Genomic DNA, 24,072 nt, shown 5'->3' with positions numbered 1-24,072 from the left:
GTCTATGTAAATTTTAAAGCAAGAATACTGGATTGAGTTGCCATTTCCTCCTCCAGGGGATCTTCCCAACCCAGAAATCGAACGAGCATTCGATCTTTAGGTGGATCAAAAGGGTGGATTCTTTACCACTGTGCCAACTGGGAAGCCCTGTACTGTGTTTTACCATAACAGAAAGGCCTGAAAATCAAAAGGCTATCCTTAATAAGAACAGCTATCCCTAAACATGGCTTCCTCTGCTAGATAGGTTTCAGAAACTCATACTTTTATACTTTTCTGACCCATTTCCAGTAAAGGACGTTAAAAATGGTCCCATATAGAGCAGCCTCAGTATAAAAAAGTTCTGTAAAACAAGATGGGAACTGGAGTGGTCTTGCCAGCCAAGTCTGGGAACTTGAAAAATGAGACTTGATAGGTCCATTATTGTTCATCTGAAGGGCACAAATATGTACACAGGACATTGACACAGCTTATACTTTTCCGTAATCATAGAGTAAATCTTTATTAAATTGTGCGGGACACTTAAATAGTTGTTTTACACTAACATTTAGTTTTACACAATGATCTTCAGAGTTAGGCACAGTTTTAAACCCCAGTTTGTACTTAAGGAAAAAGAAGCTCAGAAATTTTTCATCATTACACACCTTGTAAAGTCAAGACAGGATTAGAACTCCAACACTCTGAACATAAAATTATTATTCTGTGTACAGATATTGCTTGTGTTTTCCTTTCCATGACCCTTTGATAAACTGAGTGTGTCCTGGGCAACAGACATTCGCTAAAATACTTAGTTGATGGTAGTGGGTGGGGAGTGATTGTAGATTGTCCTGGATATCATAGATGGAGGCAGACAGGCTTTGCCATGTTTCTTTAGGTTGGTGGTCAAAAAAGAAATTTATGGAGGATTATGAGGGCAAAGACGTTATACCATTACTGTTTTTTTATTTAGAAGGGATTAGAGGTCTCTCTTTGAGAATACAAAAGAGAGTCAATGGGTAATTAAGCATGTCTGCTAACTCAAAGCAGATGCACTCTGCATCCCAAAGATGAGCACAAGTTCTAAAGTAGAGATGGGAGACTGGAAGGAAGAGATGGTGTGAATGGCACAGATCGGCTCAGGTATAGAAGATGAAATCCAAGGCAAGGGTCACTATAAGAAGTGGGAGCGGGAACAAAAGTTTCACGAACTTGGAGGGCACAGTGTCATGGGAGCCGGACAGTCCCAAGGATTGAAATATGGATAGGCATTCCGAGAAAAGTTGCACTTAGAGAACTTATAGATGAGTGACCCATGGTTTGTGACATTGAAAAATGAGACAGTGCCTGCTTCATAGTCTAGAAAAACACCAACATGACGGGGAGGAACAGTCATGGAAAGAGTTAAGACTCTTGAGTCAGGATGAGTGGTGGAAGAGTCCTCAAAGGCTTCATATCTAAATTTATCCTTTAACCCTATAACCCAGTAACCAAATTGAGGTCTGTATATGGAGTAAGCATTTTCATAACTCGTGCTTTGTTGAACAGCAAACTTTATATTACAGGAGCGTATTCGACAGTATACCCCTAGGATCCAGGCATTCTTCTCGGATACATCTATTTCCCAGTAGTGTTTCCCTGAGGAGAAATACTGGCAGCCCAAGATACCATAATTATAATACTTAACAGGCCATATTGGCACAGATAGCACTTGTCTCTGATCTTCTGAAAGGACAAGATTCAAATTTAGGTTGAATGGATTCAATGTGATGTCCACTGCAGAGGAAAAAAAAAAATCAAAACATATAACAAATATAGGGTTAGCTTATCCAGTGACATTGTGAAGAGGGAACTTGGCAATTGACTGTGAAGAACTTGTGTTGATGGACTGGGGAAAGGGGTTCAAACATTAGAGTGACATATTATATGCATGTATCAGGAGGTGAACACATGGGGCTATGACCAAATCTAATTGAAACTGCAAACTTCGGAAATGGGGTCAGAACACAGTAATTTGAAGACCCGATAAATCTTCTTACCCCAGTGGCACTGGACGCGTGTTAGGTCTGAAATGATAAAAGATTCAATGATGTTGATTGATGCAAGTGACTAAGCACTGATACCTATTTCTTTTCTAGGGTGGGGTAAGGGGTAGGACCACTGTGAAGCTATGAAGTGGTGAATGAGAGGATGAACCAGAAACCTAGCCATTCTCCCTTTTATATAACCACATCCTCTTCAGCAATACCCCTTCTCTGAACACCCTCCTTCTTTCAACCCCGACTTGTGCCGAAATTTAGTCCCTGGCACCACAAGAATCCCATATCCACACTCCTGCCCTGGCTTCCACACCTTTAAACGTGTGCAGCATTCCAAGCAGATCTGGAACACGGAATACATTCTTCAGTTTCTTGGAAACCGTTTTTGGCTTCTTCAGTGTCCAGATCTCACTCCTGGAGATGACAAAAATGTTGACCCTATGTCTCTTACATTCCATCCTTTTAATACCACTGCCTTCCTCTCCTTCCATGCACTGATGCACTTAAACCTTCCTCCCTGAGAAACCCAAGGAGGGGAGAAGTGAAGGCTCTGACACTGCAGCCAAAAGAAATGTGCTCATGTCTACCTGCCCACTTAGGAAGAACACCTTCACTTAAAAAAGTAAAATAAAAAGCTGTCTCCTTCTAGAAATGGAATATATTAACCCTTCTTTTGATACTTCATGGAATGAATATGAAACTAGGTGAAATACTATATAGGAAAGGCTTTTGCTACCTCTGTGCTGTGCTGTGCTGTGCTGTGCTTAGTTGCTCAGTCATGTCTGAATCTTTGCGACCCCATTGACTGTAGCCCATCAGGCTCTTCTGTCCATGGGGATTCTCCAGGCAAGAATACTGGAGTGAGTATTCCTCCATGCTTTCCTCCAGAGTCTTCCCAACCCAGGTCTCCTGCATTGCAGATGGATTCTTTTACTGTCTGAATCACCAGGGAAACCCTTTGCTACCTCTAAAATGGTACTAATATGGAAAAGTCATCATACACCATTAATGGGTCTCCCAGATGGACATTCCCAGGCAGATCAGTAGGGAGGCTACAGATCCTGACTGTGGTATGGGTCTATTTTTGGAAAGCCGATAAGCCCGTGCCCTGGTTCAAAGCTTTACTTCCAGGGGTGTGGCCCACAAACAACACTGGAGATTTTTAGGAGTTCTGGGAAAAAGTTAAAAACTTCTGGCAAAGGAGAAGTTACGACTACTGAACTGAAAATGGTTAGAACTTCATGTGTTTGTAAAGAATTTGGTGCTGCTAGATGGATCAGCAAACTTTAGACACAAAGACTACACTTTCCTGTGTAAGTTTTTAAAATGTGTGACTTGGAAAAGATTAATTATTGCCACCAGAGTCAAAACCAATAACCTCAAGGCTCAGGTCTGCTTGTGGAATGATGCAGTCCCACTCTACTTCTATGTAGGCAAAATTTAAAACAAAACAAAACATTTTTTTTTCCTCTTTAAAGCTGACCCGCATAACTATTTTAGGGCTTGACAAGGCCCATGTGCTAACACAAGCACCAGTGAAATAAAGAAACCAAAGAAGAACATAGGGTGAAATAAATGAGTGAAGTCACAGGAGTCTAACAGTAAAATCCTTTATCCTCTTTGCCCTTATAGACCCTAACTCTGTGAATTCCAACTACCGGATTCATTAACATAGAATCTGGCTCATTCTCAAAAAATATAGAACACTAAAATCCTCATCTATGACCACAATTTAAAATAATACTACATCAAAATTTCATTGTTTGGGGAGATTTTTCATTCTGATTGACCAGATAACTCTTATGGCTACCAACTTTTCTTCATACCACATGAACATGACTCCTGATCACCCATACGCACCATTTCATGATTCCACTCATGTCCTAGGAGGAAGAGAGAAAACACAAGTCAAGGAGAAGAAATAAAACAGCAGGATTAAGGAAACAAAGAATAGGAAAACTATAGAGAAAAACAGAGCAGTCAAAGTTATTTGAAATTATTTGAAAAAATCAATAAAATAGATAACTCTTTAGCTAGATATCTCAAGAAAAAAATACATAGAAGGCAAATTACTAAAACAAGAATTAGAGAAGAGACGGTACTACTGAATTAACAGAAATTAAAAGATTATAAAAGCTATGAAAAATTATATACCAACAAATTAGATAATGCAAATTAAATGGACAAATTCCTTCAAACGCAGAAACTATCCACACTGATTCAGAGAGAAATTAAAAAACTGAATAGACCTAAAACATGTAGAGATTGGACTGGAAACCAAAAACTTCCTGTAAAGGAAAGTCCAGTTCTAGATGGCTTCACTGGTGAATTCTGATAGTTTTAAAGACAAAATAGTACAAATACTTCACAAATTCTTCCAAAAAACAGAAGATGAGGAAACACTTCCCAAATCATTCCATGAGGCCAATACTATTCTGATACTAAAATGAGACAAAGACATTACAAGAAAAGTAAACCACAGGCTAATATCCCTTATGAATATAGACATGAAACTTTTTCAATGAAACACTAGAAAATTTAATCCAGCAAAATATAAAAGATTATACATCATGCGTCCATGCATACTAAGTTGATTCAGTCATATCTGACTCTTTCCGACTCTATGGACTGTAGCCTCCCAGGCTCCTTTGTCCATGGGATTCTCCAGGCAAGAATATTGGAGTAGGTTACCATTCCCAAGATCAAACCCAGATCTATTATGTCTCCTGCATTGGCAGGCAGGTTCTTTACCACTAGTGCCACCTGGGAAGCCCATTATACATCATAGTCAACTTGAATTTATCCCAGAAATGCCAGGTTGCTTCAACATTAGAAAAGCCATCAATATGAGTGAAAATAAGCTTGATAAATATTTCAAAAGAGCCTCTTAGTGACAACAACAGGATTAGAACTCAAGGACACAGATGAGAAGGTAACTGACACGGGTTCAGAACCGCAGGTTGGATGGCCCTCCTCACCTGCAGCAGCTCCACAGTTGACCATTCACTGCGGCGCTCCAGATCTGAGATGAGCTCCTTCAGCAGCTCGCCCTGCTGAACCAGCTCAGCCTCAGCCACAGCCAAGCTATCCAGGGTCTTCTTCTCCTCTTCCTCCAATTTCTGCAATTCTCTTTGCTCCTCACTGTCTAGGATGCTTCTAAGCTGATTAAACTCTGTTTGTATCCTTTGTCTCTCAGTCTGAATCTGATACTGTAAGGTTAGACAAGGGGGAGAGGGAATGAATTTGTCAGCTGGGGAGTCTACTGTGTAAGGGATTAAGAGCCAGGAAAATATTTTTCAGGGGCTTCTTACCAGGAGGGGAGTTAAAGTAGGCAAGCAATTTTGGGGAAAGCTCAGATTTTTTTTTTCTATTATTTTCCCTCAGTACAAATCAAAAAGGTCTCAGACAATCTTATCTGCCAACCCTGGGCCAAAATGTAAAGTCTGAGTGAGGTTTGCGTTCTGGATAGCTGTCCTAGACATTCATGCCTCCCTGTATTACTACAGTCCCTAAGTTTGAACCTTGAGAAAAAGCTCAGTATTTTGCCATTGTCTTCCATTGAAGGTGTCAGAGACTTGCAGGTGGAATGGAAGACAGAATTCTCCAGGCTTCTTCACCATAGAGGGCTTCCCTGGTGGCTCAGTGGCAAAGAACATGTGTGCAATGCAGGAGACTCAGGAGACTTGGGTTCAGTCCCTGAGATAGGAAAATCCCCTGTGAAGGGAATGGCAACCCATTCCAGTATTCTTGCCTGGAGAATCTCATGAACAGAGGAGCCTGGCAGGCTACAGTCCATAGGGTTGCAAAGAGTCAGACACGACTGAAGCAACTGAGCACAACAACACAGACTCACCATAAAGTCAGTCTTCATGTTGAATTCCAAAACTCTGTGTATGTTTGAAACATATCCACTCTCTAGACCCTACTTCCCACAGGGAAAGGACAAAGGAGAGAACAAATAAAATGGCACCTAGACTCATTTAATGCCAGGTGACAAGAGGAAGGGGCTTCCTAATGATTAGGACAGGAGAAGAGACAGTTGTGCTGACTCCTAACTCAGAAATGCATTAGGAAGAGTCTCCTCCCACCTTCCAGGAAGTTCTCTCTTCTCTGATGTCAGCTTCCAACTTCTCAGCCTTCTGCTGCTCCTTCCTCAGCCTCGTCAGAGCTGCTTGGAGCATCTCCTATAAGGGAGGAACTACATTAGCATCAAACTTTGGGCTTTTTCAGCACCTGGACAGAGAATAAACAGGGAAGAAACCATGCTGATCTCAGAAGAGACCAGTTTATGGAAACCAGTTTGAATCTCATCATTAAAATTGATGACATGAGATAGAAGAAAATCTGAGAAGGTAAATGCATTGTTTATTCCTAAGTGGTGAAAGTCACTATCCTTGCCAATTCTCTCTCTTTTTTTTTAGAGTAATTATTGATTCTGCTCTTGCAAGGAATGTCCTTTTTTCTTATTGACACTCTTTCTATATCCAATCCACAATCTTCAACAGCACCCATTCTGCTGAGAGCTAATCTCAGCAACTAGAGCTAATCTGGTGAAGGAATTGCCAATCAATACAATGAAAGAGACAAAAGAAGAAAACCTCTCACTTTCAGCCAAGAGTCTATACTTTTGGCTCCTCCTTTATGTAACTAAAGAAAAACACAGAAATGTCCTTCAGACATTGGAAGTTGAGCATACCGTTAAGAGACATACATCAGAGATTATAGAGCTCACTACTATGGTGCCAAACAGAGAAAATGAAAAGGTGAGATTTTCCACCAAGTACTAATTTCCATCCTGGGCCCTACCTGACTTTCCTTGAGTGCCTCTTCCATGAGGAATGTGTGGTGACCATGGTGCTCCTGAGATCGTTCACAAAGACGACAAATGACTTTTCTGTCTTCCTTACAGAAGAGTAGGAGTTTCTCTTCATGGTGCACACAGAGACCTGTCTTCTGCCCCTCCTCTGGGCTCAGCTTGACCTTTCTGAGTCTCTCTACTATGTTGGCCAGGTGCAGATTAGGCCACAGGTTTCCAAGTGAGTACTGCGTACCACACACAGGACAGCTGCTGTCCCCTCCTAGGCTGATGTCTGTCTCCTTGTTAGTGATGCAAGTCTGGCAGAAGCTGTGACCACAGCCTAGACTTAGGGGTTCTGTTAAAAGCTCCCTGCAGATGGGACAGGATACCTCTTCCTGTAGGTTCATCACAGTATTTAAAGCCATAGCAGCTGCTCCCTGGCTTCCTCCTGTCCAAACTTCTGGAGCTCTTCTTGCTTAAGGATTCTGGGATGGATGGGCAGATTGAAAAGAGATATGTAAGACTGGCATAGATAAAAAAAGATTTCAATCATGCAGACATTAAAAACTGATTAAGACTGAAATACTGAAGAACAAGAAAGAACAAATAGAATTAATGGCCTGAGAAAGCCACTAATGCCTCAGGGCTTTTGCAGTTTGTTTTTCTTTCACCCTACAATGATCTTTCCTTTGATATTTGCATGACTTCCTGTTATGCTTCATCTGACACCCTCCTTACATGGCCTCTCCTTTGCAGGGCCTTATGCGATTAACTCATCTACAGCACAAGCATCAATACATCACTTGGTGTGCACTTACCATCTTTTTCTTATTATCACTGTATAATATATGATACCTTTCTTGAAGTATCCTACTCCAAAAATGCAATCTGTGTAGATTAGGCACTTGTTTTTATTCACTGCTGTATCCCTAATGCCTAGCACAGGGAACATGATGTTTGATGAATACATAAAGGATCTTCTCACTTCTCCAGAGGAAATTAGACCTTTTAAAAAAAAATCAGCATTTCCTCTTTTCTTTCCATTAATTAGCTGTTCTCCTATAGGTGAGCTTTAGGAGCACAGATAGTTTTCCAGTAAAGATTTATCTATGGATCAATCAATCGATTTTCCCATCTGTCTCTCCCAATATACCTTTCCATAAGGAGTCCTCCCACATACTTACACTCACTCCCCAGAGACACACACAGACAGAGTAAACATTATAAAAGGAAAGTAATTTTATGACTAACAATTGTCTCAGTTCAGTTCAGTTGCATAGTTGGATCTGACTATTTGTGACTCCAGGGACTGCAGCACACCAGGCCTCCCTGTCCATAACCAACTGCTGGAGTCTACTCAAACTCATGCCCATTGAGTTGGTGATGCCATCCAACCATCTCATCCTCTGTCATCCCCATTCTTCTTCCACCTTCAATCTTTCCCAGCATCAGGGTCTTTTCCAAGGAGTGAGTTCTTTGCATCAGGTAGCCAAAGTATTGGAGTTTCAGCTTCAGCATCAGTCCTTCCAATGAATGTTCGGGACTGATTTCCTTTAGGATGGACAGGTGAGATCTGCTTGCAGTCCAAGGGACTCTCAAGAGTCTTCTCCAACACCACAGTTCAAAAGCATCAATTCTTTGGTGCTCAGCTTTCTTTATAGTCCAACTCTCACATCCATACATGACTACTGGAAAAACCATAGCTTTGACTAGATGGACCTTTGTTGGCAAAGTAATGTCTCTGCTTTTTAATATGCTGTCTAGGTTGGTTATAACTTATCTTCCTAGAAGTAAGTGTCCTTTAATTTCATGGCTGCAGTCACCATCTGCAATGATTTTGAAGCCCCAGAAATAAAGCCTCTCACTGTTTCCATTGTTTCCGCATCTATTGGCCATGAAGTGATGGGACCAGATGCCATGGTCTTAATTCAGTTTTCTGAATGTTGAGCTTTAAGCCCACTTTTTCACTCTCCTCTTTCACTTTCATCAAGAGGCTGTTTAGTTCTTCACTTTCTGCCATAAGAGTGGTGTCATCTGCATATCTGACGTTATTGATATTTCTCCCAGCAATCTTGATTCCAGCTTGTGCTTCATCCAGCCCAGCATTTCTCATGATGTACTTGCATATAAGTAAAATAAGCAGGGTGACAACATACAGCCTTGATATACTCCTTTCCCAATTTGGAACCAGTCTGTTGTTCCATGTCCTGTTCTAACTGTTGCTTCCTGACCTGCATACAGATTTCTCAAGAGGCAGATCAGGTGGTCTTGTATTCGCATATCTTTAAGAATTTTCCAGAGTTTGTTGTGATCCACACAGTCAAAGGCTTTGGCATAGTCAATAAAACAGAAGTAGATGTTCTTCTGGAACTCTCTTGCTTTTTCCATGATCCAACGGATGTTGCCAATTTGATCTCTGGTTCCTCTGCCTTTTCTAAATCCAACTTGAACATGTGGAAGGTCACGGTTTACATACTGTTGAAGCCTAGCTTGGAGAATTTTGAGCATTATTTTACTAGTATGTGAGATGAGTGCAATTGTGGGGTAGTTTGAGCATTCTTTGGCATTGCCTTTCTTTGGGATTGGAATGAAAATTGACCTTTTCCAGTCCTGTGGCCACTGCTGAGTTTTCCAAATTTGCTGGCATATTGAGTGCAGCATTTTCATAGCATCATCTTTGAGGATTTGAAATAGCTCAACTGGAATTCTATCACCTCCACTAGCTTTGTTCATAGTGATGGTTCCTAGGCCCATTTGACTTCACATTCCAGGATGTCTGGCTCTAGGTGAGTGATCACACAATCGTGATTATCTGGGTCATGAAGATCTTTTTTGTATAGTTCTTCTGGGTATTCTTGTCACTTCTTCTTAATATCTTCTGCTTCTGTTAAGTCCATACCATTTTTGTCCTTTATTGAGCCCATCTTTGCATGAAATATTCCTTTGGTATCTCTGATTTTCTTGAAGAGATCTCTAGTCTTTCCCATTCTATTGTTTTCCTCTATTTCTTTGCACTGATCTAGGAGGAAGGCTTTCTTATCTCTCCTTGCTATTCTTTGGAAGTCTGCATTCAAATGGGTATATCTTTCCTTTTCTCCTTTGCCTTTTACTTCTCTTCTTTTCACAGCTATTTGTAACAACTGTCTAGCCAGTTAGAATTTATAAGTCACTTCAACCTATTTATTCTGCATACAAAAATCCTTGTGAAATGAGTACTCCCTTTATTCAGATGCATAAATAGAATCAAGTGACTTACAAAGATCATTGAAATCAATAAGTTGAATTGGGGTGACTTCCCTGGTGGCTCAGACAGTAAAGCGTCTGCCTACAATATAGGAGACCCAGGTTCAATCCCTGGGGCGGGAAGATCTCCTGGAGAAGGAAATGGCAACCCACTCCAGTATTCTTGCCTGGAGGAGCCTGATGGGGTCACAAAGAGTCAGACACAACTGAGCGACTTCACTCACTTCACTCATAGTGTCTTCAGGGTCCTCTTTCAGAGGCCTGGTGGATGTGATAAACATTATTACCTAGAGGTACATAGTTTTGAGAAATCAAATAATTTTCCAAATAGGAAAATATCGAAGATATAGCTGCTGAATAAGTAAGATTTTAATCGAAAGCTGAATGATGAGAAGGGAATATGAAATGAGAGGAAAAAAATATTTTAGAGAAAAGGAGTCACCTATGTGAATGGACGTCCTGTTAGTGAAAGGCACGGCATCTTTGACCTGCTTTAAAATGTCAGCCTGACTGGTATACAGAGAGCTGCTAGGCTTTCAGAATGGCAAGAACCCAGAAGAGACCAGAAATTTTACAATTCCTACATGATGTGAAGTTTCCTTCCAAAGAGCAGAGGTTCAGTGATGGAAGTTTGTAGGACAAGTTGATGGAAACAATGGAGAGAAGCAGAAGAGAGTGAGAGATGAGACAAAATGACAGGCTTGGGAGTTAGAGATTATGTATATGGGAATGAAGGATTATCATCAGGCTTAAGTCTTTACTTCCTGTAAGAAGGAAGACACTGGCATTACCTTCTCCTGTTCTTTATTTTTGTTATTTTTAGTAAACAGAGACCTCAGCTTCATCAAAGAAGTTGTGACTCTTATAGGGTCACCTATAGGGTCCTGTAAGCTATGCTTCTGGTTCTTACAAAGTAATCAATCTGCTGGCATAAAACTTACTTAAACTACGTTAGTTTCATACATATCCACCTGATCTTGTTCTCTTGCAAATGACCTGAAGAGAGAGACGACGTACCTACTATATTACAATATGGCCCCTCATGCAGAGCCCACCAGAGGCGGCCATACTGACTTCTGGGTCTCTTCTCCTCTGTGCCCCTGCTAGGCTAAGTGAACCTGGTTGGCTTCTGCCCTGCTAAGATACGTGAGTGGGAATGGCAAACCAACCCTGAAACTAGTGCTAGTGGTCATCAGAGGTCCTGTCACAGAGTGGTAGCATGGCGATGCTGACTCTCAGAACCTGGACTCAGTACAAGGAACTATGAAGCAAAAAATTACAGAAATAAAAATAAAGGAATATCTCAGTAGATATTAATATCTTGGAACTTGCTATGATGGGTTTTTTTGTCTCCTATGCAGATACATTCACTTGCTTGAATGTGAGCTTATTTGAAAACAAGGTCTTTGCAGATGTAATCAAGTTGAGATGAGATTATACTGATACAAAGTGGGCTATAAACACAATGACCAATATCCTTCAAGAAGACGAGAGGGCACACAGACATGCTGGAAAGAAGGCCATGTGGCGATGGTGGCAGAGATTGGAGTAGTGCAGCCACGAGGCAAGAAATGACTAGGATTGCTGAAAGCCACCAGAAACAGGAGGTGAACATGGAATGGATTCCTCCTTGGAGCCTACAGAAAAGAAACAAGTCTACCACCACTTTGATTTTGGACTTCTAGCCTCCTGAACTATGAGAAAATAAATTTCTGTTCCTTGAACAACCCAATTTGTGATCCATTTTTCTTTGTGACAGTCCTAGGAAATGAATACAGTTGCAAAGGTTTGATATTGAAACAAAGATCTGAGGGATTCATAAGCTATAAACTTACTCTTTCTCTAAAGAATCGGGGAGAGGGGCATAATGAAAGCTGCATGGAGATAAATTTAGGTCTAGAAATCTGTCCACTTCACCAATCATCCATGAAGTGAACCTGGTGAGAAGTAAAGCTGGTGGGTATAATCTAGCCAATGGTAGAGATACTGAAAATTGTCTAAAGGCCATATGTTGTTAACTCCTGGCTGCAGTGACTATGTGTCAGATCAGGCTCTGATAACTGGCAAGACCAGAGGTTTACATAATATGGCACCGTACAACTGAAGCTATGAGCCAACATTGGCATGATATGTTTTCATTCTATTGAGAATCCACTCAATACTGAGAAACACTAAGAGTCTACAGAGGAGGGAAGAGTAGAACATGCATTCTACTGTGGGGCTTTGGATCTCCTGTTTAGAGTTTGGCTGCAAGGAACTGATGTCAAAGTGGATGCCACCATAAATGGCTGCAAAAGGAGAAAGATGCAGAGGAGCCAGAGCCCCCAAACATGGGCAGTGACCCAACCAAGACCCAAGAATGACCCCAAGAGTCCAGCAGCCATTTTTCAGGGACATGGAGAAGGGAATACAAGAAGTATCTACCTGATAGAATTCCCAGGTCAGATAGTTGCCATGGTGTCAAATGAATGCCTCCTACACTTGAGTCTTCTCCTAATATCTGGATTCATGATATTGTAAACTCTATGCTTCTCTGCAGATTAGACAGTAAAATGAAAGTGTGTCTAGAAAGTGGAGTGCAGGGAAGGATGGCCCTAGGAGCTTCTGGACAACATCCCAGACACTTCTCTGGGTTTCCTGAGTCAGGAACTGCCAATGAGAAAAGCAGGCCTTTAAGTCTCTCACATTCGTAAGATTGTGCTCAATTTTCTTTTCACAATGAGACCTTTGGGACTTCCCTATTGGTCCAGTGGTTGACTCCACCTTCCAATGCAAGAGATGCAAGTTCGATCCCTGGTTGGGGAACCTAGGTCCTACATGCCACAGGGTGTGACCAGAATTTGTAAAAAACAAATCAATGAGGCTTCAAGAGCACTACTTAAAATTGCAAGACCTTTACTGGGTCTTTGCAGATTCCTCAGCCTGAGTCAACATTTAAAAAATGTTCCTCCATAATATTAATCATCTTCTTATATACTACATTTAGTTTTGTTTGTTTACAATCTCTTCCCAGCTCTAATGTAAGCTACTATACGTATTTAACATTTATTGTATGTTGAATGGATATTCATTGTACTTTTAAAAGCCAGCAGCCTGCTTTAGTTCCTATGAAATACATCTTAAAAATAAATGAATAAATCTATTTTCCTCCTATTTATTGCACCTTATTTTTGACCCTGAGAAGACAACTGTTATCTGGGGAGAAGTGGATCCTATTCAAGAGTAAGGCATAGACTCACAGAAAGGCAGTAACAATGACTTCTGAAAAGTGGGCACACAGAACAGAGAGACCATGTATCAGAATGTAAGTAAGATATCAATCCTTGTGTATATGTAGCACAGCTTCTTTATCCATTCTTCTATCAATGGACATTAAGGTCCCACTCTATGGCACAGGGAATTATACTCAATATCCTATGATAAACCTAATGGAAAAGCATATAAAAAATAATACATATGTATAACTGGATCACTTTTCTGCCTAGCAGAAATTAACACAACATTGTAAATCAACTACACTTCAATAAAATAAATTTAAAAATAAAAAAAAGATAGGATAATAACAATAAAGAAAGATATCAATCACTGTGAAATGCGAGCTTAAGATGGGACATCCTTAGTGTCAATCGATAAGAGCAAACTTCTTGGCAAGACCACTGAGTCTTTGGGCTCCTTCTGAGCAATAATCAACTCCTTATTAATTAGTGGTCTATTGTAAATAATAAGTAATTGAGGGAACAATCACTTCAAAGGTGTGCCTAAGTGGAAGAAGAAGGAAGAAAAGCTCCAAGAGAGCAGAGACTACTGAAGAGAGAGAAGTAGGTCTATTCAGGGAAGTGCAAGCAGATTCCTGAGACTGGACCTCAGCGGGACACATGATAAGTGGAAGCCACAGAGGTGGGCAATTGTCATAACATCCAACCTGCCATCCTCAGGCAGGACAGAAGCTGCGGGGATGTCAGGACGGCCACAGACAGCCCCTCAGTGGTGCTAGGAGGAGGGCGAAAGGATTAACTTCAACATTGCCCCTGGCCATGTTCCCAAGGCTCCATTCTGTCTCATGCTCCATACAAGAAGCTGGGGCTTCACACAGTTGGAAAACAAGGACCTCCTTCACCAGGTTTTCTTCTGAGGAGGTGGAGGTGAGTAGATTTTCTGTTCATCTCTTTATGAGAGAGAGACACACACACACACACAGAAAGATAAACACACAGAGAGACACACAGAGAGAGGATTCTATTTCCTCTCAGGAAGGTAGACAATCAAAGCTATGGTGTAGGAAAGAGATGCGGATGGACTCAGCCTGGAGAAATAAGTGCTCCTCCAGGAAGCAAGCAAGGCCCTCTGCCTCTTCCACACTCACTTCTTTCCAGGCCGTTCCTTCTCTAGACTCAGAGCTGCCATCTGTCTGCACTCAGCAGGAAGCCTGCAAGTTGGCTTTTTTGACCTTCAGTGCAAGCCTGGGCCACAATCTAAACTCATCCAATTAAGCCTAGTACTTTCCTTCCAGAGTCTCCCGCCCTCTGTGCCTCCACAAACCTCCCCACACACCTTCAGCTTCCAGAGAAGACTCTTGGTTTCAGTGGTGAAGAAAAGCAGGGGCAATCAAGGTCAGAATTCACTCACCAAATAGGGCTCAGTCTGCATGAAGCAGTTTCTTATGAGGAGCTGGCAGAGAAACGAAAGTGAAATCTTGGCCTGGCAGGAAGAGGAAGAGGGGAGGAACTCTGGGCCAAGTTGGCAGCTGTCCCTTAGGGCCACTGGGGAGAGAGTAATGCTTTAACCCAGAGGTTCTCAAGAGGGGAGGGGCCTTTGGCCTCTGTGACAAATTTGGTTGTGGGGGATGCTTCTGCCATCTAGTGGACAGAGACCAGGGATACAGCCAACCATTCTATAATGCACACGATCACTCCCACAACAGTGTTCTGTCCAAAATGCCGAGGTTGAGAAATTCTGTTTAGCCGTCTCTGTTTCCTAGACCAGCTAGAAGTGGAGGGTCTCCACCACTTTCATAATTGTGCACAGGCCCTCAATCATTCTACCATTTAAAACAAATATTTATTTGGCTGTGATATATCTTAGTTGTGGCATGTGGGATCTTCAATCTTCATTGTGGTAGGTAGGATCTAGTCCCCTGACCAGGGATCAAACCTGGGCCACCTTCTTTGGGAGTACAGAGTCTTAACCACTGGACTACCAGGAAAGTCCCCCAATCAACCAATTTGAATCAACCCTTCCTGTCCAGTGTTCGACTTGCTCCCCAAAAGCATTACACCATCTCCTAGGAGATGGGAGTTGAAACCACACCTGGTGGGAACAACCTTGAGCAGAGAAGTCCCTATCAAAAGTCTCCCACCTTCTTGGGCACAGGATAATCCTAGAACACTATGTCTCCATGAAAATTTTTATTTATTTATCTATTTATTTAGCTTTATTGAGGAAATACAATTAAAGGACTAATTTTTTTTAATCCCTTTTTAAAAATTTATTTATTTTATTTTTGGTTACACTGAATCTTTGTTGTTGTGTGGGGGCTTCTTCTAGTTGCAGTGAGTGGGGGCTACTCTTCATTTTAGTGCACAGGCTTTTGTGGTAGCTCTTCTTGCAGAGCACAGGTTCTAGGTGCATGGGCTTCAGTAGTTACAGTATGCAGACTCAGCAGTTGTGACTCATGGGCTCTAGAGCATGGACTCAATAGTTGTGGCACATGGGCTTAGTTGCTCTGCAGCATGTGGAACCTTACTGGACCGGGGATCGAAACTGTGTCCCCTGCATTGGCAGGCAGATTCTTATCCACTGCACCACAAGAGAAGTCCCTAGGCTAATTTTTTGTGCTGTATCCATTGAGGAAGTCCTGGGTTCTCTTGTACTCTTGGAAAACACATTACATAAGAAAAAATGCGACCTTTGGAAACTGCTTTCCAAGGTGTAATATCCCTTCTACCCTTTCCCATCTTCTGACTCATACTTAGAGACGAAGGACAAATCCAACGCAGAAAGAGAGTCCCCCAAATTGTTGAAATTTTAACAACTTTCTTGCAAAAATCTCTGTATCCATTATAAGTGGACCTATCCTTTGACTACTTTTAAGAAATTGATTATTCCTTTTTCATTTAGATAATGAAAACTAGAATAAAATCAATAGACAACAAGTTATAGGGTTAGATAAATAGATCAGTAGTTATGACCTATGTTTCACACTGACATATGCTGTTTTTTACATCCAAATAACACTTGGAGCAAAAGAAAAAAGTACATAGGTATAAAGCTTTTCGGATAGGATATGTATGCTGAAAATTAGGAAGTGCTGATAAAAAATAAAAGGAAGCATATAAATGGAGAGGCATAACTGACTTATGAATTTGAAGACTCAAAATAAGGGAGATCAGGTATCAATTTTTACAGAATATATATATATTTAATAAAATTCTATCAAAATCTCAGCAAGAATTTTTGTAGATATAGATACACTTATTCCAAAATTTATAAGGAAAGAAATAAAAAAGACTTAAAGTATTTAAAACAATTAAAGAAAAACTAACGTGTCACTGTACTTCATGTTAAAGTTTAATATTTGGCTACATTAACCAAGAAGCAATGAACATCCAAAGGAAAAAAAATAAATAAATATGAGTCTTGACCCAAATTTAACCCCTTATACAAAAATTAATTCAAAGTTGGTCACTGACTTAAATATAAAATAAATATTCATAAAACATTTAGAAAAATTTTGTAAGAAAGAAAATCCCTAGAAACTAGAACTAGGTAAAGAGTTTTCAGGTGACACCAACAGCCGAACTCAGAAAAGCAAAAATTAATAAATTAGACTTATCAACTTAAAAAAATTTAAGAAGTTTTAAAAATTAGAAACATTTACTCTGAAAAAGTCTCTGTTAAGATGTAAAGACAAGCTGCAGGCTGGGAAAATCTATCTGCAAACCACACATGTGACAAATGCCTTTTATTTAAATTATATTAAAAAAAAAAAAAAGCACTCCCTAAACTTAACAGTTAAAAAGAAAAAAAGAATCCAGTTAAAAAACAGGCAATGGGACTTCCCTGATGGTCCAGTGGCTAAGACTCCATGCTCCCAAGGCAGGGGGCCCAGGTTTAATCCCTGACCAGGGCAGTAGATCCCATATGTTGCAACTAAGAATTTTCGTGCTGCAACCAAAGATACTACATGCTGCAATGGAGATCGAATATCCCATGTGCCACAGCTAAGACCTGGGAGAGCCCTAAATAAATAAATAAACATTAAAAAAAAAAAAAAACAACAGGCAAAACACGTGAACTGACATCTCACTAAAGAGGAGCACTCAGGTGGCAAACAAGAGCATGAAAAATGTACATAATCAACATTTAGAAATATGCAAATTAAAACTACAATGAAAAACAAACTAACTGAAATAAAAAATAGTGATGACACCAAATGTTGATGAGGAAACGGAAGATCTGAATCACTCATACACTGCTGGTGGGGATATATTAAAATGGAGCCACTCAGGAAAACAGTCTGGTGTCTTCTTACAAAAATAAACACAAACTTATCCTACAACACAGAATTGTGTGCTTGAGCATTTACTCTAGAAAAATAAAATCTTACATTTAATTATTTATTAATGATAATTAATCTAAAATTACTTCAGAATAAAAAGCTTTTTTAAAAAATTGCTGAATATGAAATAAAGATATCTGAAGACAAACAAAAATATAATAATTATTATTATACATCAAATGCATATTAACACTATATGCCTGACACCATTCTAGATACTTTACATATATTAGCCTATTTAATCTAATTTAATTTAATATGAACTTCATATTAAATTAACCTAATTTAATATGAACTTCATAATTTTGATTAAATAATCCTAATTTAAGGATGAGGAGGTGAAAGTAGACAGATGTGAATAATACTCAAAGGCTCAAAGCTTTCAAGCTTAAGGAGAATTTTCTGTGAGTAACCAATAAAAAAGAAACAAGAGAAAAGACTTACACATAGCTATTAATATTTAAAAGTTTATAAAAATATTTTTTTTAAGTTTATAAAAATATTAACAATAAACTAAAAAGAGGCAAATACTCAAAATGTGACAGTGAAAACACAGAGTATTATGTTATTTGTAAAAAATGATAAAGAGCAATAAGGACAACATGGAGTTTTCGAGACTTCAATGGGCAAAAGCAGAAACAATCGGAACCATTGCAGAGATTTAGTAGTCAAGAAAACAAACTTGACAAAAGATTTGTTCCTGCCTTTGCCATTTCCCTAGTAGACTTCCATTTCCTCATCTGTAATACTGTTTTAAAGGGTCCAAATGAAGACAACGTGAGGTAATGTCCAAAATGCTTAGCATGGAGCTGTGACACAGTCATCAACAAATGGTAGCTATCACTACTTGATAAGATGAAGTATGACTCTCCAACAGAGGTTTAATCTCAATAGCAATTAAAAAGAAATTAAAATTATAGTACAATATCTTTTTTATTCTTTTGTTCTTACTCAGCCTCATTATTAGTGCAGAAAGATACATTATGAATCTTTTCTGGGAGTAATTTTATAGGATTCATTAAAAATCCAATCCACAACAGCATTTCTGAGACTTTATTCCTAAAATAAAAATTGAAAGATCAGAGCAAGCTTAGATATGTTCAGAGAAGTCTTGTATATACAGTTAAAAATGGAAAGCTCTAAATATCCAATAATATTGAAAATGTATGAATTACATATCCATGGAACAAAGAATGTAAGGTGGGATAACATAAAGAAAAGCTATCATTGGTTCTTTCCAGACTAGGAATTTTTAAAAACATTTTTGCTGTTTCCCAACTGTCTTACATTGAGCATTTGCATTTTATATTAAAAGACAATACTTAAAATAATTTAAGAACACACCTGGACTGTGTACTTAAATAACAAATTGAATGAGACTTAAATTTGTGAATATATAGTCATAATACCAGATAAAAGGATTTAAAAAGGGAATGCTTGGTTAAATAAGTTATTGTAAAACCCTGCAATGAAATACTATATAAAGATAGTAATGAATTTATAAATTCATAAACCTTGGAAATTAATAGGACATCAAAGACCACTGTTAACATGAGGATTGAAAACCTCCATACCAGATGTTCACTCAAATGTCATTACAAGCATACTTGGCCAAGCCAATATGTTCACAATAGGAGTGTGGAAAGACATTATTTTGGCAAAAAGTCAAGCTTTTTGTTGACTTTTGTTCCCCGTATCAGCAATGTTCTGCCAGAAAAAAAGATAAGTTATAGACCATGTATATAGTACCATACATAATCTATACATCTATACATGTATCATAATATTTCCTTATAGCACAAGGATGGATAAAACTAAAAATAGATTCAGAAGGAAATAAAGTACAGACACAGATTAAGATATAGATTTAGATATAGATGGAGACAGACATAGATATATAAATATATAGATACAGATGTACAACTATAGAAAAAAGTTTTAATGATAAAATTGCTTGAGGGCTGTTTAGTTTATGAGTCCATGAGTTTCATTTCATGTTTTTCTTTTTTCTAACGTTTTCTACAAAAACTATAGATTTTAGTCAAATATGTATTAAAATAGAACTATGTACAATATGCTATTTTTCTCAGATCATTCTCAATCTCCTCAGTCTCCTCAAGAGTTGTTCTACAAAATATGAAACACACATATCTTTACATCCTCTTATTATAGACATGCATGTCTATAGGATATAAATTATGATATAATAGGAATAACTGTAAAATCCTGGAATCACTGATTCTAAGAATGTTATGAATGAGAGACACTGAGGCACAGAGGTTTGTATGTAAAAGAGGTTTGTTTCAGAGCGGGAGAAACTCAGTTAGGTGTAGCTGAGCAAAATCCCAAGCTAGAGCACTATTCTCCCTTCATCTAATTCTGAAGATTATACTATAGTGTTATTAATTATAGATGACTTCTGAAAATCAATCCATCCTGTTTCAGGGTCTTTGAAGGAGGTTGCTTACTTAGTCAAACATGGCTTCACTCTGCCAGGTTGTTTTGACAACAGTAAACTAAATTCTGCAATCTCGGGGTGAATTTGTTCTCAGACAGGACTCACTGAGCTATTTCCTAGTGTTTCAGCTGATCCCTCCCACCACTTCCATAGACTTCTTCACAGATAGCTAGAGATTCTGAAAACTCACATCTTGTGCCAAAGTTATTTCTGCTTTATAAACAACACATGGGCTACCTGCTCCCAGATTTGCTTGGTCTTGATCCCATAAATGATGGGGTTCAGCATAGGTGGAGCAAGCATGCAGACATTAGCCAACAAGATGTGGATATGAGGTGGAATGTGGCGGCCAAACCTCTGAGTAAGGATTGTGAAGATTCCAGGCCCATAAAAGAGAATGATGATACAGACATGGGAGCCACACGTGTTGAGAGCCTTGTGACGAGCATCTTGGGAAGGGATGTGGAAGACAGCGTGGAGAATCAGAATGTAAGAAACAAAAATTAATAGGACATCTAAGACCACTGTTAACATGAGGATAGAAAACCCATACCAGATGTTCACTCGAATGTCATTACAAGCATATTTGGCCAAGCCAATATGTTCACAATAGGTGTGTGGAATGACATTATTTTGGCAAAAAGTCAACCTTTTCAAAAGAAATATTATGGGGAAAATTGTACAATAACTTCTCAGAAAGGCAATCACACCGATTTTCCCAATTAGTGTGTGTGTAAGAATAGTGGTGTATCTCAGAGGGTAGCATATGGCAATGTAGCGGTCAAATGCCATCATTAGCAAGATCCCTGACTCAGAGATGAAGGTGGAATGGATGAAGAAAAGTTGAGTGATGCAGCGATCCAGGGAGATCTCCCTCATATTGAACCAGAAAATAGCCAAGGCTTGAGGGACTGTGCATGTGGAGAGGACAAGGTCTGCTCCAGCCAGCATGCAGAGGAAGAGGTACATGGGTTCATGGAGACTCCGTTCCAAGAAGATAATGAAGATGAGCAGGCTGTTCCCAAGCAGGGCGATGACATAGGAAATGAAGAACGGGATGGAGATCCACATGTGCTGGTCCTCAAGGCCAGGGATGCCCAGCAAGTGGAAGACTGTGTGGCTAACACTGCTGTGGTTAGAAGCAGTCATACCTGGAGCAGATGACATGGGACTGCACTTCTTATTCACAGAAATCGAGGAAAATATATATTCTTTAATATATTCATTAAGAGGGATCATACAAACACTTTCCAGTATTGTTGCCTGGAGAATTCCATTGACAGAGGAGTCCGGCAGGCTACAGTCCAAGGAGTTGCAAGAGTCAGACACGACTTAGCAACTAAACCACCACCACCATACAAACACACTTTGTGACAAATATACCAGGAGCTTTTGGCCTATCTCACACTCTCCATCTTTTTTGAACATGCAAATCATAGGAAATAGGCAAGGGTGAAAGAATATGGTCTGCACGCCATTGAGTGATAGCCAACTACACTTACCTCCAACTAAATAAAGAGATGCTATTATATGTATTTCTCTTTCAAAGAGAAAATTAAAGTACAAGGAAGAAATCAGTATTTATGTCTGATAAACCCGTGAACATATTGACACTTGAACTTGACCTTGAAATGATGAGCTTATCATAAATTATGAATGAGAAGTGAGACATATGATAGCACAACACAAGGTAAATACACAGATTACTGCAATAAAGGAAGCTCCTGGAACACTTCCAGCGCATAGTAACAGGCACTTAAGATTTTCATAGGGGGTTGTACAGGCAGATATCCATGATTGTTAAAGGCCTTGATCACAACTTACACTTAGACTCCATCTTTTACATGGGGAGTAGCCATTAGATGTCTTGAAGCAAGGAGTTTACGATTATACTAGTTTAGAATGATTACCCGTGAAAGTTTATTAGTATTTGACTGAAGAGTCTGGTGCTAAAAGATTATTCATATTCCAGAAGTAGAATGGATCTAAATATAATAAAGCCACAAAAAGTCACTGATATTTATTAAGCATTGTTTTATACCAGGGATTGTAGTATGCAGGTTAATGTTATGTATTCTTTATGTAGGGAGTAGAAATCCACTCTAGGAAGTGGATGTTATCTCTGTTTCACACCTAAGAAAAGTGAGACTCAGAGACTATGAATCACCTGTCAAATTTCACAATCAACAATTGATAGAAATGAATTTAGATCTTCTAACTTCACTATCTACAGTTTGCTTACTTGTGAAGGGAGTCATGAAAGTTCTAAGGGGTTACATAGACAGGGTTTCCATGGCAGAGATGAGGCACCCGTGATGTTCCCACTTTAAAGGGCTAAACTTAGAAATAAATGAAATTGGAAAAAGAAAGAATTTATTGCTGGAGGGCAGGGGGTTGCAGTAGTTGGTACGTGGAATATTCTTCAGTTGATAGAAATGAATATATGATTTCATCAATTACTTCCTACTAAACACTTTTCTTCATCCATGAGCTTAATCATTCAACAAGTACATTTTGAGCAGTGACTATATTTCAGGCATCATACCAGGTGCCTGAGTCCTATTTAGACAGATGATTTGAGAGAATGGTGGATATGTAAGCAGATGAATTTTGTAAAATGTTCCAGGTGTAATGGACCCAGATGATACTTCTGAGAAGACAGCCATGGCGATCTACCTTTCACAGAATGAAGAGAAATGGAGCCAAACAATGAATACCCTCTTCTTGGGGTTTCTGAGAATATTTAAGGGATATCTTAAAATATCTATCTCAGTGGCTAAGGTATATTTTATGCTCATTATTTCTTCCACTTCAGCTCCTCCTCTTAGTGACCCTGATGTATCATTCTGGGGAGGAAAATTGGCTCCTAGTTCTCATATCTTTCAAGATTCCCTGACTGTTTCCTCAAAGCTCCTTAAAATGTCTGGTACAGGGTAGGTGACCACAGTCTCCTGCCATTCTCAGGGCTCCTTTCATAGTTTTCCAAGAGGAGACTATAGTCTAAGTAAATATGTTTTCTGTTTTCTCATCTCTCATCTAATTATTAGGATACTTGTCATTTATTGAATTGTTTCTCATTATTTACCACACTTCAGGATCCTTCATCTAGCCCCTACATGCTTTCAACATCCCTTTCCAGATTCCATTCCCCACATCTGCTATAACCAATCAGATCTGCACCTCTGGTCTTTACCATTCCTTGTCCACATATATCAATAGTCTCCAAGAGTCCTGTCCCTGCTGGCCTGTCTGGGACATGACACTGGCCCAGTCCTTATCTGGGTCTTTCCTGGTGGCTCAAATGGTAAAGAATCTGCTGCAATGCAGGCGATCTGTGTTTAATCCCCGAGTTGGGAAGATCTCCCGGAGAAGGGAATGGCAACCCTCTCCATTATTCTTGCCTGAAGAATTTCATGGACAGAGGAGCCTAGCGAGCTAGTCCATGGGGTCTCAGAGTTGGACATGATAGAGCAAGTAACACACACACACAGTCCTTCCTTGATTCTGGAACAACCCACTCAACAGATATTGAATTCACTCACCAGCTTTCGGCTGAGATTATAGAATCAGACAGACAGGAGATCTGTTATGTGACGGTCAGGAGTAGGGTTGTTTATCTTCCTTTGTGGAGCCCTTGAGGGAAGCACATCAGGACTCCAGGGACAGAGCTGTCTCTACCAGCCTCACCCTCTTCCCACGTGGGCTAAATCACTATGACCATTGCCTATCTGCCACTCTTTCTTCTACTTCTCTTCATTTTTGCTTTTCTCAGGTTTTTCTGATATAAAAGCCTTTTCTACCTAATCTAGCCTTGCTACAGGCTCATTTTAATTAATATGAAATCTATTTTCAACAGGAATATAAATAGTTGTAATTTGAAGGCACCAATGATTTTTCAAGTTTTGCTAGTCATAAAAAGGATTACACTGAAGTTATACAGTATTCATCCCCTGAGTTTTTATAAGTTTCAAATTTGAGTCATGAATTATGTTTAACTATTACC

At 39.5% G+C, this 24,072-nt stretch overlaps 2 protein-coding genes and 1 long non-coding RNA gene across 6 annotated transcripts in view; 1 reads left to right on the top strand and 2 right to left on the bottom strand.

The window, feature by feature from the left end:
* LOC113905596 overlaps nucleotides 1-11,785 on the top strand; it is a 53,566-nt gene extending 41,781 nt beyond the window's left edge. Inside the window, exon 2 of the long non-coding RNA XR_003514688.1 lies at nucleotides 11,415-11,785. This is a non-coding gene — a long non-coding RNA (uncharacterized LOC113905596). The remainder of the gene's footprint in view (nucleotides 1-11,414) is intronic.
* LOC113905592 (tripartite motif-containing protein 34-like) lies at nucleotides 471-14,787 on the bottom strand. Of its 4 annotated transcripts, none has more exons than XM_027563109.1 (8): nucleotides 14,680-14,787; nucleotides 6,819-7,295; nucleotides 6,101-6,196; nucleotides 4,991-5,221; nucleotides 3,873-3,895; nucleotides 2,326-2,426; nucleotides 2,013-2,039; nucleotides 471-1,749 (listed from the first exon to the last, which is right to left on the bottom strand). In XM_027563109.1, the coding sequence occupies exons 2-8, from the start codon at nucleotides 7,233-7,235 to the stop codon at nucleotides 1,178-1,180; spliced, it is 1,467 nt and encodes a 488-aa protein (XP_027418910.1). In that variant the 5' UTR covers nucleotides 7,236-7,295; nucleotides 14,680-14,787; the 3' UTR covers nucleotides 471-1,177. The 4 variants fall into 4 exon arrangements, with proteins under 4 accessions (XP_027418910.1, XP_027418908.1, XP_027418911.1 ...); XM_027563107.1 differs by having other exon boundaries at nucleotides 14,605-14,778; XM_027563110.1 differs by lacking the exon at nucleotides 2,013-2,039.
* Nucleotides 14,788-20,273: 5,486 nt separating this feature from the next.
* LOC113905594 (olfactory receptor 52B4-like) lies at nucleotides 20,274-21,218 on the bottom strand. The gene has a single exon (XM_027563113.1). It carries the CDS (start codon nucleotides 21,216-21,218, stop codon nucleotides 20,274-20,276), a length of 945 nt encoding a protein of 314 aa, XP_027418914.1.
* Nucleotides 21,219-24,072: the final 2,854 nt, after the last annotated feature.

The sequence above is a fragment of the Bos indicus x Bos taurus genome, chromosome 15 (genome assembly GCF_003369695.1).
Source record: "Bos indicus x Bos taurus breed Angus x Brahman F1 hybrid chromosome 15, Bos_hybrid_MaternalHap_v2.0, whole genome shotgun sequence".
NCBI classification, from domain to species: domain Eukaryota; kingdom Metazoa; phylum Chordata; class Mammalia; order Artiodactyla; family Bovidae; genus Bos; species Bos indicus x Bos taurus.
Note: the sequence above shows the minus strand (reverse complement) of the source record. Positions and strands in the feature narration are given on the sequence as shown.

Bases quoted from the DNA above. Each gene is read 5' to 3' on its own strand.
- LOC113905592 (XM_027563109.1), bottom strand. From the start codon at position 7,235: ATGGCTTTAAATACTGTGATGAACCTACAGGAAGAGGTATCCTGTCCC. The intron at 2,427-3,872 runs GTGCGTATGGGT...TGTCATCTCCAG, and splicing joins ATGAGTGGAATCATGAAATG to GAGTGAGATCTGGACACTGA. The intron at 1,750-2,012 runs GTAAGAAGATTT...TTTCCTCTGCAG, and splicing joins ACGCGTCCAGTGCCACTGGG to TGGACATCACATTGAATCCA.
- LOC113905594 (XM_027563113.1), bottom strand. From the start codon at position 21,218: ATGACTGCTTCTAACCACAGCAGTGTTAGCCACACAGTCTTCCACTTG.